This window comes from Pelophylax lessonae, assembly GCF_965119305.1.
Source record: "Pelophylax lessonae genome assembly, chromosome: 1".
Taxonomy (NCBI): Eukaryota; Metazoa; Chordata; class Amphibia; order Anura; family Ranidae; genus Pelophylax; species Pelophylax lessonae.
Genome location: NC_138768.1, coordinates 155,676,171 through 155,689,759, shown reverse-complemented (window position 1 = coordinate 155,689,759; position 13,589 = coordinate 155,676,171). Strand labels below are relative to the sequence as shown.

Sequence of the window (13,589 nt, the reverse complement as noted above, 5' to 3'; positions counted from 1 at the left end):
ACAAATCACTTATTGAAAAACTCCACAGCAGTTACAATAAGGTCATGCATTTCCAAATACTGGGAGCATGTGTCTAACTTCATCTTCAGAATTACGCAGTGCCTTATCCCTAAAGGCCCTCTCCTTATGCTGTTCAGCTATGGCACCCTGACAACTTGGACTACCCTGGCTCACACAGTAAGGCTCAATTGTAATCAGTCCTGGATTTACATCGGTCTATTAGTCACGCACAGATCCATCTTAAAAAAAGGGCACCCACAGGGCCTACAGTTTCAGATGTCCAATGAGTTGAAGCTTTTATACTGTGAAAGGTTTGAAATGGATCTGTTGTGCTCCATCTCTGGCCATCGTTTCAACTCCAGATGGAAGGCTTTCATGGACCACACTGTACCAAAATCGGAAGTATCTGCCCTTTTGTTTTCTTTCCACTTAGTACACCTGCCTCCCAAACTTTTCTCCTATACTGCAAGGTCCAACTCAGTTCTTTTTTCAGTTCACCACCACAGCTGTAGCCTCATTGACATATTTTAATCTAGCACTCCCAGGTCTGTGGAGTTATCCTATACTTTTCTTCGGTTGTATTTTAGCTTTTTGTTTCTCCTTGCTTTTAGCTTAATAAAATTCTCTGCGGGTTCATTCCAACCCTCTTGGGCTGGCGATGACCCTCATGGGCTTTTTTCCATCCACGTTTCTCCATCTAGCTATATTACAATATCTTTCTAGCCATGTATGGTACAATAGCTTAACTACTGGTATCCTTCTTTGATGCATATATATCTGATTTATTTTTGTGTGCTCAAACTTGCTTGTATTCTTTGAAACCCAATAAAAAGTTTTGAAAACAGCCATCTGAAGCACAAACAAAAGGAGAAGTGCCTGGCAACAAAAGGGTTGCCTCACAGGTAGTGTTGAGCGAACACGGACTGTATTATTCGTGTTCGTACCGAATAATTGGATTTTTGTTACCCGAACACGAACACGGACACTTTACTGTATATTCGGGTAAAAATCCGTGTTCGGTCGTTTTATTTCCGGGTTTTGCATGCTTTGGCGCTCTTTTCATGGCGGGCTTTCAACAGCCAATCAACAATCGTTTAACTGGTGTGCCTTAAGCCATCCCAGCCATGCCTGCAAATGTCTCAGTAGCTGTGATTGGCCGTCTGAAGCATGTGACCAAGTATTTATAAGTTCGAGGCAGCCGCAGCGGCGTCATTATGCTGCTTAGATCAGGGACAGAGCACACATCAACGTGCTGGCTGCTGATTAGGGAAAGATAGGCAGGAAAACATACACTTTTTTTTGATCATATTTCCTATTCCGCTATTCTATAAAAACCTTTGGGGCTCAATTAAATTGCGGAATAGTCTGTGTCGGTACGTGTGAGATCCACCTTTCCAAGTTTTTGGGGTTCATCTCATACTTCTGAAGCTTTGAGGGTGCTGCCTGTTCTATACTCCTCCTCCTCCTCCTCCTCATCCATCCTTTTAGGTGTACAAACAATAGTAATTGGGGCCTAGTGTGCTTCTGTACGTGTGAAAAACATACACTTTTTTTTGATCATATTTCCTATCCCGCTATTCAATAAAAACCTTTGGGGCTCAATTAAATTGCGGAATAGTCTGTGTCGGTACGTGTGAGATCCACCTTTCCAAGTTTTTGGGGTTCATCTCATACTTCTGAAGCTTTGAGGGTGCTGCCTGTTCTATACTCCTCCTCCTCCTCCTCATCCATCCTTTTAGGTGTACAAACAATAGTAATTGGGGCCTAGTGTGCTTCTGTACGTGTGAAAAACATACACTTTTTTTTTGATCATATTTCCTATTCCGCTATTCAATAAAAACCTTTGGGGCTCAATTAAAATTGCGGAATAGTCTGTGTCGGTACGTGTGAGATCCACCTTTCCAAGTTTTTGGGGTTCATCTCATACTTCTGAAGCTTTGAGGGTGCTGCCTGTTCTATACTCCTCCTCCTCCTCCTCCTCATCCATCCTTTTAGGTGTACAAACAATAGTAATTGGGGCCTAGTGTGCTTCTGTACGTGTGAAAAACATACACTTTTTTTTTATCATATTTCCTATTCCGCTATTCAATAAAAACCTTTGGGGCTCAATTAAATTGCGGAATAGTCTGTGTCGGTACGTGTGAGATCCACCTTTCCAAGTTTTTGGGGTTCATCTCATACTTCTGAAGATTTGAGGGTGCTGCCTGTTCCATACTCCTCTTCCTCATCCTCCCTTTAGGGTAGGAAAAAATTTAATCGGGCCTAGTCTGTGTTTGTACGTGTGAGATAAACAGTTTTTTATCCTATTCCGCTATTCAATACACACCCTTTTGGTGTAAAAAACATTAAATTGCGGCATAGTTTGCATATTTGACATTTGCATATATTGTGCCTTGTTGCGCTGTTTTGAGTACTCCACCAACATGGCCAGTGGCAATGACGCCGTTCTCAGCTTAACTATCCCACTTCTATGCCTCCTTGAAAAAACAATTCGGGCGATGATGGAAGAGGATGTGGCACAGGATGAGGAGGAGGAGGAGGAGGATGAAGAGGTAACATTTCAAAGGCTTTCAGGGCAGTCATTCGCAAGGGGCTCCGAGGGTGGGTTCCTGCACACACAAACGCCAGGGACACAATTGTCCAGCAGGGGCACAGTTCTGGAGGATGAGGAGGATGAGGAGGAGGAGGAGCTGGAGGAGGAGATGGAACCATGTTCACAGCAGGGTGGCACCCAGGCCAGCTCATGGCCATCACTGGTGCGTGGCTGGGGGGATACAGAGGACACGGACGATACACCTCCCACAGAGGACAGCCTTTCGTCGCCTCTGGGCAGCCTGGCACACATGAGCGATTACATGCTGCAGTGTCTCCACAACGACCGCCGAGTTGCCCACATTCTAACTTGTGCTGATTACTGGGTGGCCACGCTGCTGGATCCCCGTTACAAGGACAACGTACCGTCCTTAATTCACTCACTGGAGTGCGATCGCAAGATGCGCGAGTACAAGCGCACGCTGGTAGACGCGATGCTGCTGGCATTCCCATCTGACAGCGGGGCCACAGTGGAAGCACAAGGCAGAGGAGGAGGAGGTCGCCAACTCAACCAGGGCACCGCCAGCACCTCAGAAGGCAGGGTTAGCATGGCCGAAATGTGGAAAAGCTTTGTCAGCACGCCACAACAAACAGCAGCACCAGCAGCTCAGATGGAACGTCTTAGCAGGAGGCAGCATTTTACCAACATGGTGGAGCAGTATGTGTGCACACGCCTACATGTAGTGAATGAGGGGTCTGCCCCCTTCAACTTCTGGGTCTCCAAATTGGGCACATGGCCTGAGCTTGCCCTTTACGCCTTGGAGGTGCTGGCGTGCCCTGCAGCCAGTGTATTATCTGAACGGGTATTTAGCTGGGGGTGTTATAACAGACAAGCGCAGCCGCCTGTCCAGAGACAATGTGGACAAGCTCACGTTCATTAAAATGAACCAGGCATGGATCCCACGGGACTTTTCCGTACCTTGTGCAGAATAGCAATGGATACCGACCTTACCCAGCCATTGTTCCATTTTTGCTCTTTCTCACTCTTTTGGGGTGTACCCTCATTTAAAATTTGTGAAAAGAAGCAGTGTTGGCTACCTCGTCCTCCTCCTCAGGGCCAGATTAACGTAGGGGCTATTGGAGCTGCAGCTCCATGCAGGCCCCTACCTTTTATATAGGCCCCGGGTTGGCCATATTCACTGTGACCGCTTTTCTGTCACTTGTAAACACAGAAGTCTGGCTTCTATGCTCGCTTCCCCAGGCAGCACCCTCAGAACCTCCCCACACAGCGCGAAGGCCGGACAAGGAGGGACAGTTGCCGATGCATGGATGTGTTTATGGGCTTCAGAGACAGCATCCCATGTTGAATTAGGCATGCATGGCTGCACCCTTCCTCCTCTGGGTGCATGCCAAGGCACGGCCCTTAAGGCCCTTCAAAATCCTCAGCACCAAGACCATGATGCTCTTAATCCGGCCCTGGTCCTCCTCCACCGCCGCTTCCACCTACACCGCCCATAGGTGTGCGCAGCCTATTGCATTAGGGTGTGCACCCCAAAGTTGAAATACACATGCATGTGTTTGCCTACATGTACATGGCCCCGATACATTACTCTCCCTGCTGGCAAAGAGAAATAGAGCAGAGCAGGTGCGAGGGAGATCTTTCCCATCTCCTCACTGGCAAACAGAGCGATAATGCTATGTGCCCTAGGTGATTAGGGTGTGCCCAGGTACACCAGGCACACCCTGTGCGCACGCCTATGACACCGCCACATCCACCACCACCTCAACCTCCCTCCTACTCCATATGGGCCTCGTCCTTCAGAGATGAAGAACATTGTTTTATTTTTCTGTTTTTTTTTTGTTGTATTAAGTTATTTCCCTATCCACATTTGTTTGCAGAGCACTTGCCATGCTCTTAACTACGTTTTGCTGCCATTTGCAGCACTCTAGCCCTTTCCATTGGTGTTTTAGAGCCATTTTAGTGCCTTAAAGTTCGGGTCCCCATTGACTTCAATGGGGTTCGGTGTCCGGGAAAAGTTCGGTAAAAGTCCGGGACACGGGCCCGGACTTTTTTTTAAAGTTCGGCCGAACCCGTCGAACACGGACATCTAGGTGTCCGCTCAACCCTACTCACAGGTCCTTCATTGAAGAAGAGAAAAAAGGTGCAGTAATATATTCATGTACAGGTAGAGGTCACTACGGTGCAGTGTTCAAAGCATATGACAGGGAGAATATTATTCTTTCCCTTTTGTCTGCATCTCTCTCTCCCTCTCTGCTCTCCTCAATGCCAAATCCTTACTTTCATATTATTGTCAGTTAGAATACTGTTTTTTCATAAAAAACCTTACCGTAAGGGTGATCACTTGCATTTATTGTTATATCTTCAGAATTCTTGGATGGATCTATACTGGCTCCACTGGTCGGCGTAGACCCAACTTTTCCATCCGCAGACACAGCATTTGTGAGGATAACTCGGAAATGTTCTGCAAGTTCTGGAATGTCATCATCTAGAACATGTAGATTTAAAACCTACACCAAACAAGATCAAAATAGCACATATATATATGGACATTTGGTTACAGTGTCACATAAAGAACGCTAATAATGAAATCATTTATTGTAACACAATTAACACTTGGATGTATCCAGATTGTTTTTTATAATGTCCTCTGTTCTTGAATCAGTGCTATACAAGTGTCAGCATGTTATCTAGGACTGGATTTTTATCAGTGGAGCCTGTAGGAGGAGAAAGCATAGTGATGATCTCATCAGTGTGCTGCTGCTCTTGTATTGCTAGTCACAGGGAGGGACTGGCCTTAAAGCAAACTATAATGCTCAGCAGGTGTGGAGACTGCATGGGGTATATGGTTAGGCGACTGACATAAATACTATAGAAATGAACCACAAATGCCTAGTAAGATGGTATATGACACCTGTGAAGGCCCAAAAATATCAACAAAGCAACTCCCCTTTATGTTGCAGAGGTTACAACCAGAAGGGTACTATAACACACATCTGGTGGGAGTGTATAAAAATCAAGGCTTATTGGAAAGAGATAAAATATTATATTAAGGAAATTACAGGAGAGGAGCTACCAAATGACCCATGGGTATGTTTTTTTCACAATACAAATAGCACACAAAAACAATATAAGAGATCCCTGGTACCACACTTACTTAATGCAGCAAAAGGAATAATAACAAAAAATGGCTAGACCCGGGGGGTACCCACTATTAAAGAGTGGTTTGATAAAATTGTGCATATAAATAAAATGGAATATGTCTGTAGTAGAGAGGAGGGTCAAGTATATGGAAGAAATGGAAGGAATTAAAAAAAAAAAAACAAGAAATATATAGAGAATTGGGTATATTGAATAGGGGGAGGAGGAGAGGAGGAGAATATAGATGGGGATAGAATGGCAATAGGTGGGGGGGGGGGGGGGCGGGTAGGGAAAGAGGGAAATGATTAAACATGTGATGGATTGTATAACATTGTCTTTGATACCTTTCTGCTTTTTTTTAATTAAAGTATAAATAAAAAAAATGAGTGAGAATGAGTCTACAGTAGGATCTCATGAAGTGTATGCTATCTTGCAGGGTGTCTAGAACAGAAGGCTCTCCTGCAAGGTAATGGGCAAGTCTGACTTAGCAGGTAAAACAGTTCCTATATATAGATTGGAGCAGTGTACTTAGCTATTTGCCTGGAGTTTAGCCTAACAAAAGTAAAAACGTTTTTTCCCACCTTTTACACTTAGGCTCCATTCACACCTGAGCGTATCATTTTCAAGCATTTTTTCCGGGTGTTTTTCAGGCATTTTTCGGGCGTTTTTTGTAGGTGTTTGGAGGTAAGCATTGACATCTAACAAAAACGCATAAGCTGCATTCACACTTGAGCATAGCGTTTTCGCATGTTTTTTACCGCGATTTTACCACGATTTTCAGGCGTTTTTGGAGGCAGGCATTGACATCTATCAAAAACACTGGTAATCAGCCCAAAAAGAAGCTCATGTACTTTTTTCAGCTACAGGCGTTTTGCAAAACGCTCAGATGTGAACAGGGGCCATTTAAATGTATGGGGTTTTACTTGTTGGGCGTTTTGGAACGTTTTTTTTGAGCGTTTTTGGACCTGAAAAACACTCAAAAACGCCAAGATGTGAATGGAGCCTTATGATCTTACAAAAAAGAAGCTCCTGTACTTTTTTGAGCTTTAGGCGTTTGCTTCAGGCGACAAAAAAGCTCAAATGTGAACAGGGGCCATTGAAACGAATGGGATTTTGCTTGTTCGGGGTTTTGAGACTTCAGAGATAAGCGTTTTACGAGCTGAAAAACACTCAGGTGTGAACAGGGCCCTATATTCACAGGCTTCATTCTGGTGCTTTCACTGCGTCTAAATGATGTTTTCTCAACAAAAACGTCTAAATATTATTAGTTTTTTGTGTTGTGTATTTTAATAAAGAGTAGATAGAAGGAAGTACAGAAAGGACCAATATAACTGAACTGTGCTAATGTAGCCAACCTGCCGTAGGCAGGAGTGTCTTGATGAATTCAGTCTGCATGGTGGTAGACAATCAATGCCAATTTATACCAAATTATAGTCTGTTCTTGTTCAGTTTACCCTAAGTTCAGCCTTGTGGTCAGTTTTATCTACTGTCAGTAGGTGGCACAGTGGGCTTGGGTTAAATATATTCATATCCTTTTCCAGCCAACCACTAGGAGTTTCTTTGCCAATGGAGCATTGTGGTAAATGGTATAAATATTTGGAGTGAGCTATAGCCAGCTCTTTTCTCCCTGGGCTGTGGCCTGGGGAGGGTGCATGTAATTTGAGTTGCTTTTTTAGGCTTGCCTGCCTGAAAAGGTTTATACTATATGTGATGGTTGCTGCCAATAATGAGTACTTGAGGATTCTAGTGAATACGAGTGTCGGTTTTGACTAAAGCATGTGAAGTTCTGCAGTTATTCCTAAGTTTGGAGCATCCGTGACCCTTTCTCTCTTTCCTTTAATGTGTAGGTAATAACTCTACTCTTTTTTTCAAGAAAGTGATCGGCGCCCAATTCTTTACAAGCCCTTTAATAATCAGCAGGAAGTAAAAGGCATGTCTTCCTTATGTAACACAGATGACAAAAAACAACTGGCAGGTGTTAGAACCCTCCCTTACTACATCCAAAATGAAAATACAGTTCTGTCTTTACAGTACAGTAAACCCCCCTCCATTGCGGGGGTTACGTTCCGGACCCAGCCGCGAAAAGTTAAAATCCGCGAAATAGAAAAACCCTATTAAAATGCATTGTAGGCATGTTTTTTTTACTGTCACTGTACGTGTAAAAGCATTTTAAGGTCTTTAAACACACTTTTAAAACAATAGAAACTCATTTAAACACATAAAAGATACTGAGAGACATAACAAGAGCTATGGAAAACACAAAAATATTTCATTTTTAATGATTTATATAGTAAAATAACATTACAAAAAAAAAACGCAATATACTGGGACCGCAAAAACGGAACCGCGATGGAGCGGGGGTTTACTGTAGTTCTACTTTCAACATTCTATCTGTAAAAGCAAGAGCATCACCCGTTTTCCCTGTCTTGTTATTACAATCAGCCATACACTCACCTTTGATCTCTGGGAAGGAAAAAATGTAATATTTCCACTTCTGCTAGTAAAATCTGTCACTGAGTCATTAGTGACACCAGGGTCGGTTTGAATGATGGTGTAAAAAAGATACACAGTATCCAGTGCTCCTCTGGTACGCTCCACAACACAAGAGATGGTGGAATCTTCCTCTGATGACTGGAAAGAATATATCCAGATATTATCTCATTTAACACCATTATAGTATCAAAGAATGCATCTGTAGACCTTTGTTTTTAAAACAAAACCAAAGAAATTCCCAGCTCAGCTTACCGACCAGCCTGCAGCCAACCAAATGATAATGTCTAACAGTTGTTGTTAAAAACAGGGGTTATGTCTGCACACATTTGCAAATACTCTATATTACCAAAAGTATTGGGACGCCTGCCTTTCCACCCACATGAACATTAATGGCATCCCAGTCTTAGTCTGTAGGGTTCAATATTGAGTTGGCCCACCCTTTGCAGCTATAACAGCTTCAACTCTTCTGGGAAGGCTGTCCATAAGGTTTAGGAGTGTGTCTATGGGAATGTTTGACCATTCTTCCAGAAGCAAATTTGTAAGGTCAGGCACTGATTGAAAGAAGGCCTGGCTCGCAGTCTGTGCTCTTATTCATCCCAAAGGTGTTCTATCGGGTTGAGGTCAGGACTCTGTACAGGCCAGTCAAGTTCCTCCACCCCAAACTCGCTCATCCATGTCTTTATGGGGAGACCTGTGTACCCTTACTTTCAGGGGTCCCGTCACCGAGGGGTGTCCTTAGAACCTCTAAGATTACTCAATTAGTAATTGAGATTACTCAAGGCTAGATTACCCAAGGCCACATATGGGCCCAAAATGGCTGCCTCCAAAGTCACTGCCGGGTTTTTTGTCTAGGCTGGGAGAACCACCAGTGAATGGTGACCCACACTGCTGCCCAAAAGTATAGTTGAAAATGGAAAATATAGTGGGAAAGTGGGATAGCTGGAAAGTGGGAAATATAGGGTCTTTTTTGCGATTTGAGGGATTCGTCCAAATCCCTCCAGCCCAGACGAAAGATAGCAGAACACCATCTAACTTCCTAAAGAAGGATTTGGGAATAAGAAGTGGAGTATTTTGAAAAAAATAGAGGAACTTTGATCAATACACTATTTTTATCAAATTTACCCGCCTGACCGCCGTCAAAGGGAGAGCACGCCAGGCGAGGCGTTACCGAGTGAGCTGTGATTTGGGGTTTTCTTTTACTTTCACTTTCAATGACAATGGTAAACAGGACAAATAGAGAGGGTGAATCTCCTTAACGGGGACATCAACAGTAATAAGAAAATTTCAGGGGCTCTAATCCATCTCCACTCTGTCCAAAAGTAAATACAGTAAAACCTTGGTTTGAGAGTAACTTGGTTTAAGAGCGCTTTGCAAGACAAGCAAAATTTTCAAATAAATTTTGACTTGATATACAAGCGATGTCTTGATATACAAGTAGCCTCAAGTCACAGCTGAGTATAAAAGAGAAGAGAGGCACCTCTAAGTGTAGCAATATGGTTATATTTAATGAAGGTACAACATTTAGCAACTCACATGGTTGATGATTGGAACAGACACATCTAAGTATGCAGGTATCAGGGGTAAAGCTGTCCACATAGACCATCCTCCTCACCGCCATCTACGTCATCCCTTCCAGGGTGGTCTTCCCGGTCAGGATTACAGACTGGCAGCTGGCGGTGCAGAAGATAGTCTATGTGGACAGCTTTACCCAGGATGCCTACATACTTAGATATGCCTGTTTTATTCATCAACCATGTGAGTTGCTAAATGTTGTACCTTCAATAAATGGAACCATATTGCTACACTAAGAGGCGCCTCTCTTCTCTTTGATACTCTGTAGCTCCTGTTGGATTTTGCTTCTAATCCCCTTGTGGAAGCGGCTATTTGTGGATGGACATTTTATGGTTACACAACCTATCGCAATGCTATAATCTTTTTATATGGACTATAAACTGAAGGACTTATGAATAAATGGTTGTGGAACAAATCATCTGAGTTTCCATTATTTCTTATGGGGAAATATGCTTTGATATAAGAGTGCTTTGGATTACAAGCATGTTTCCGGAACAAATTATGCTCGCAATCCAAGGTTCTACTGTAAAACGTTTTGCCTTTAGTTATACTTTAAAAGAGTGAAGGCTAGCACAGGAAGCCAGTCAGGGTTGCCTGTAGCTGAATTTAGAGATCCCCATTTCTTGGTAACATACAAATGCGTATCACCCTGTAAGGCACAAATCAGGTTTCTTTCCTACCTGAGGAATACATGGTCCCGTAAAACCAAACAAACCATTGGCATTATCACTCTTCTGTATTCTAATGGTAGCTGTTGTGTTCTCCTCTGGAATCCTGGCTCCCCCATGCACAGACACTAGTTTTAGTATATATAGCTCCTCTCCTTCTTCCTCAGTGTCATTCCGTGCAGCTATAACAAAAGACTTGTGTATTTCTCCTTGTCTGTATTCCAGATAGCCAGATATAGGATGCAGGTCACTCTTGGCTGGGGTGGCATGTAGTTCACTGATCTCTGCTCGAGATAATCTTTGTTCATATAGGCGGACATCTTGTAGTAAGCCGGTGTATCTGCTGCTTCCATGCACTCCTGCACCAATACGTACGATCCCTGGACCTGATGGCAGGAAAAAAATAAAATAAACATCCATTACAGCTTTTCAAAGCATAAGGGATAACAGCAACCACAAAAAAAAGCATGTTTAATATCCTCTTTCTGTTGCACCAACTAAACAATTAGAATACAAATATTCGAACATTAAAAGAAGCTCTCTTTTCTTTTACCAGCTGTCATGCCTGTGATTACGGTTAGATTCCCATTAAACAAATTTTGGCCAGTCCTATAACTCCCTTTCTATGGCCACAACTTTTAGTGATATCTCAGTTTCTAAAGCCTAACATGAAACAAATGTATAGAACATGTATGTAGGCATACAGAATATACATTACAGGAGACATATTTTGTTTTATATTTGAAAGCTCAATATGGGATGATGTTTTATTAAAGTACAACTATAGGCAAAACTTTTTTTTTTCCTCTTGGATAGAGCAAGAGAGGGTTTTAATCCCTGTCATATTTTTTTTTTGTCATCTGTGTCCTATTGGGGAGATTTCCCTTCACTTCCTATCCCATAGCCAAACAGGAAGTTAGAGGAAATCCCTGCAAGTTAAGGGAATTCCTTGGGGACCCCCTAAGACACCAGGACTACTATCCCCATTGAAAGATTTCCCCTCTTTTCTTTTACTTTTTTGGGGAAAACCCAAAATTTGGTATTTTTAATGATAATGGTAAACAGGACAAAAAGAGAGAATGAATCTCCCTAACGGGGGCACAGAAAACAGTGAAAATTGACAGGTGTTCTAATCAATCTCCATTCTGTCCAATACTCAAAAAAAAAAAAAAAAAGGTTTGCCTTTAGTTATACTTTAACCACTTGCCGACTGCCGCAGGACTATTCACATCGTCAGTCAGCCCCTCACAGGCAAAGTGACGTAGGGTTACGTCGCTAGCCTGTAAGGGTTTTGGGAGCGAGCGCTCGCCGCCTGATGCGTGCTCCCGCTACCCGCACGGTCACGGACCCCCCCGCGCGTGTGCCCGGCGGACCCGATGTCCGCCGGGCACTCGCGATCGTCCGACAGCGGGAGAAAGGCAGGCGGCTAGTGTAAACAAAGCCGCCTGTCAGTCTCCCCTGTGTAAGAATGGTGATCAAACGGTTCTACTATGTAGGACCGTTGATAACTGTTCTTACACATCAAGCCACAGCCAATCACAGTTAGAAACACCCCCCTAGGACACACTTAACCCCTCCCTCTCCAATAAAGTTAACTCCTTCACTGCCAGTGTCATTTTTACAGTAACAGTGCATATGTATAGCACTGATTACTGTAGTAATGTCACTGGTAACCCCAAAAGTGTCAAAAATGTCAGTCAAGGGTCCGATCTGTCCGCCCCAATGTCGCAGTCCCACAAAAAAAATCGCAGATCGCCGCCATTACGCGTTAAAAAAAAAACAAGAAAAATGACAAAAATCTTTCCCTTTGTTAGTAAACGCAATAACTTTTGCGCAAACCAATCAAAATACGCTTTTTGCGATTTTTTTTTACCAAACATATGGTAATAAAAATAAAAATTGGCCTAAAATGTTAAAAAATTTTGATTTTACATTTTTTTGGGGGGAATTTCATATAAAAAAATGTGAAAAATATTGTTATTTTTGCAAAATTGACGCTCTTTTTTTGTTTATAGCGCATGATCAAAAAAATCGCACAGGTGATCAAATACCACCAAAAGAAAGCTCTGTTTGTGGGAAAAAAGGACGCCAAATTTGTTTAGTTACAGTGTCGCACGACCGCGCAATTGCCGTTAAAGTCACGCAGTGTCGAATCGCAAAATAGGCCCTGGTCAGGAAGGGGGTAAAATCTTCCGGGGCTTAAGTGGTTAAGTCACAACTCTAAAAAAAGCAAAACATTTAGAACACCCTTCAATACAGTTTTAAAATAATTAAAAGGGCATACCTACCTACCCCCCCCCCCCCCCAAAGTAAGCCATATTCCCATATACTCCTGTGTACATTTCTGCCAGATGCATGCTGTGCAGGACATGGGGAGCTGCGCAGCCATTACTTTATGCTCTTCTGATCCGCCACTAGCTTTTTCTGTGTATGCACAGAAAACCCTATTAATTTATTCGTATAGACAGTCATCTATTTTTGGGAATCATAATAGATGACATCTACATAGGAATTAATGACATTTTCTCTGTTCATGTGTAGAAGCAATGGACCAGCTGGAGAGTTTTCAGCGGTGACTGTGTGTCCTCCCATGTGCAGCATATATAATATTATTTATAGAATCAGTTACACTGGAATATAATAACTTTAATACTAACTAACACACATTTTATGGTTTAGAGGTTTTTTTACAGTTACATTTATAACATTTATTTTGGCTGTATGTTCAGACATGTTAACATATTCCACATTTTTATGTAATTTTGTTATACCATTTTATACCATATATTCATTTTTCTTAGACTTCACAATTCATTTTTTTATAAACTGCTGAGAAAATTGTTGAAAGAGATACATTGCATTGCTGTTTGTTTCTAAACCTAAAAATGTTTTACCTTAATACATTCTTTGCATTAAGTTAAAAAATGTTTAGGTAAAATGTATGAAGATAAAAAACCTTGTACTGTAGCTTTACAACCAATTTAAGCTATCTCATCACAGCTGAATCAGTTATAGGGATCGAACTTCCAGTGCTTGGATTGCAGAATAGTCAAAAAGTCATTTAGTCCCAGTCAAATTATTTGGTTCTTTTCAAAAACCATTTCTCTCCAGTCAAAAATCATCTATAGCTCTGGAAAACACTGTGTGATGTAATATGGACTGAG

At 42.4% G+C, this 13,589-nt stretch overlaps 1 protein-coding gene across 1 annotated transcript in view; it reads right to left on the bottom strand.

The window, feature by feature from the left end:
- Positions 1-13,589, bottom strand: part of ADGRV1 (adhesion G protein-coupled receptor V1) — a 654,157-nt gene that overhangs the window by 500,282 nt on the left and 140,286 nt on the right. Inside the window, exons 22-24 of the mRNA XM_082259824.1 lie at positions 10,438-10,811; positions 8,147-8,323; positions 4,881-5,061 (exon numbers count right to left, since the gene is read on the bottom strand). Coding sequence (XP_082115950.1) covers positions 4,881-5,061; positions 8,147-8,323; positions 10,438-10,811 — 732 coding nt within the window. The remainder of the gene's footprint in view (positions 1-4,880; positions 5,062-8,146; positions 8,324-10,437; positions 10,812-13,589) is intronic.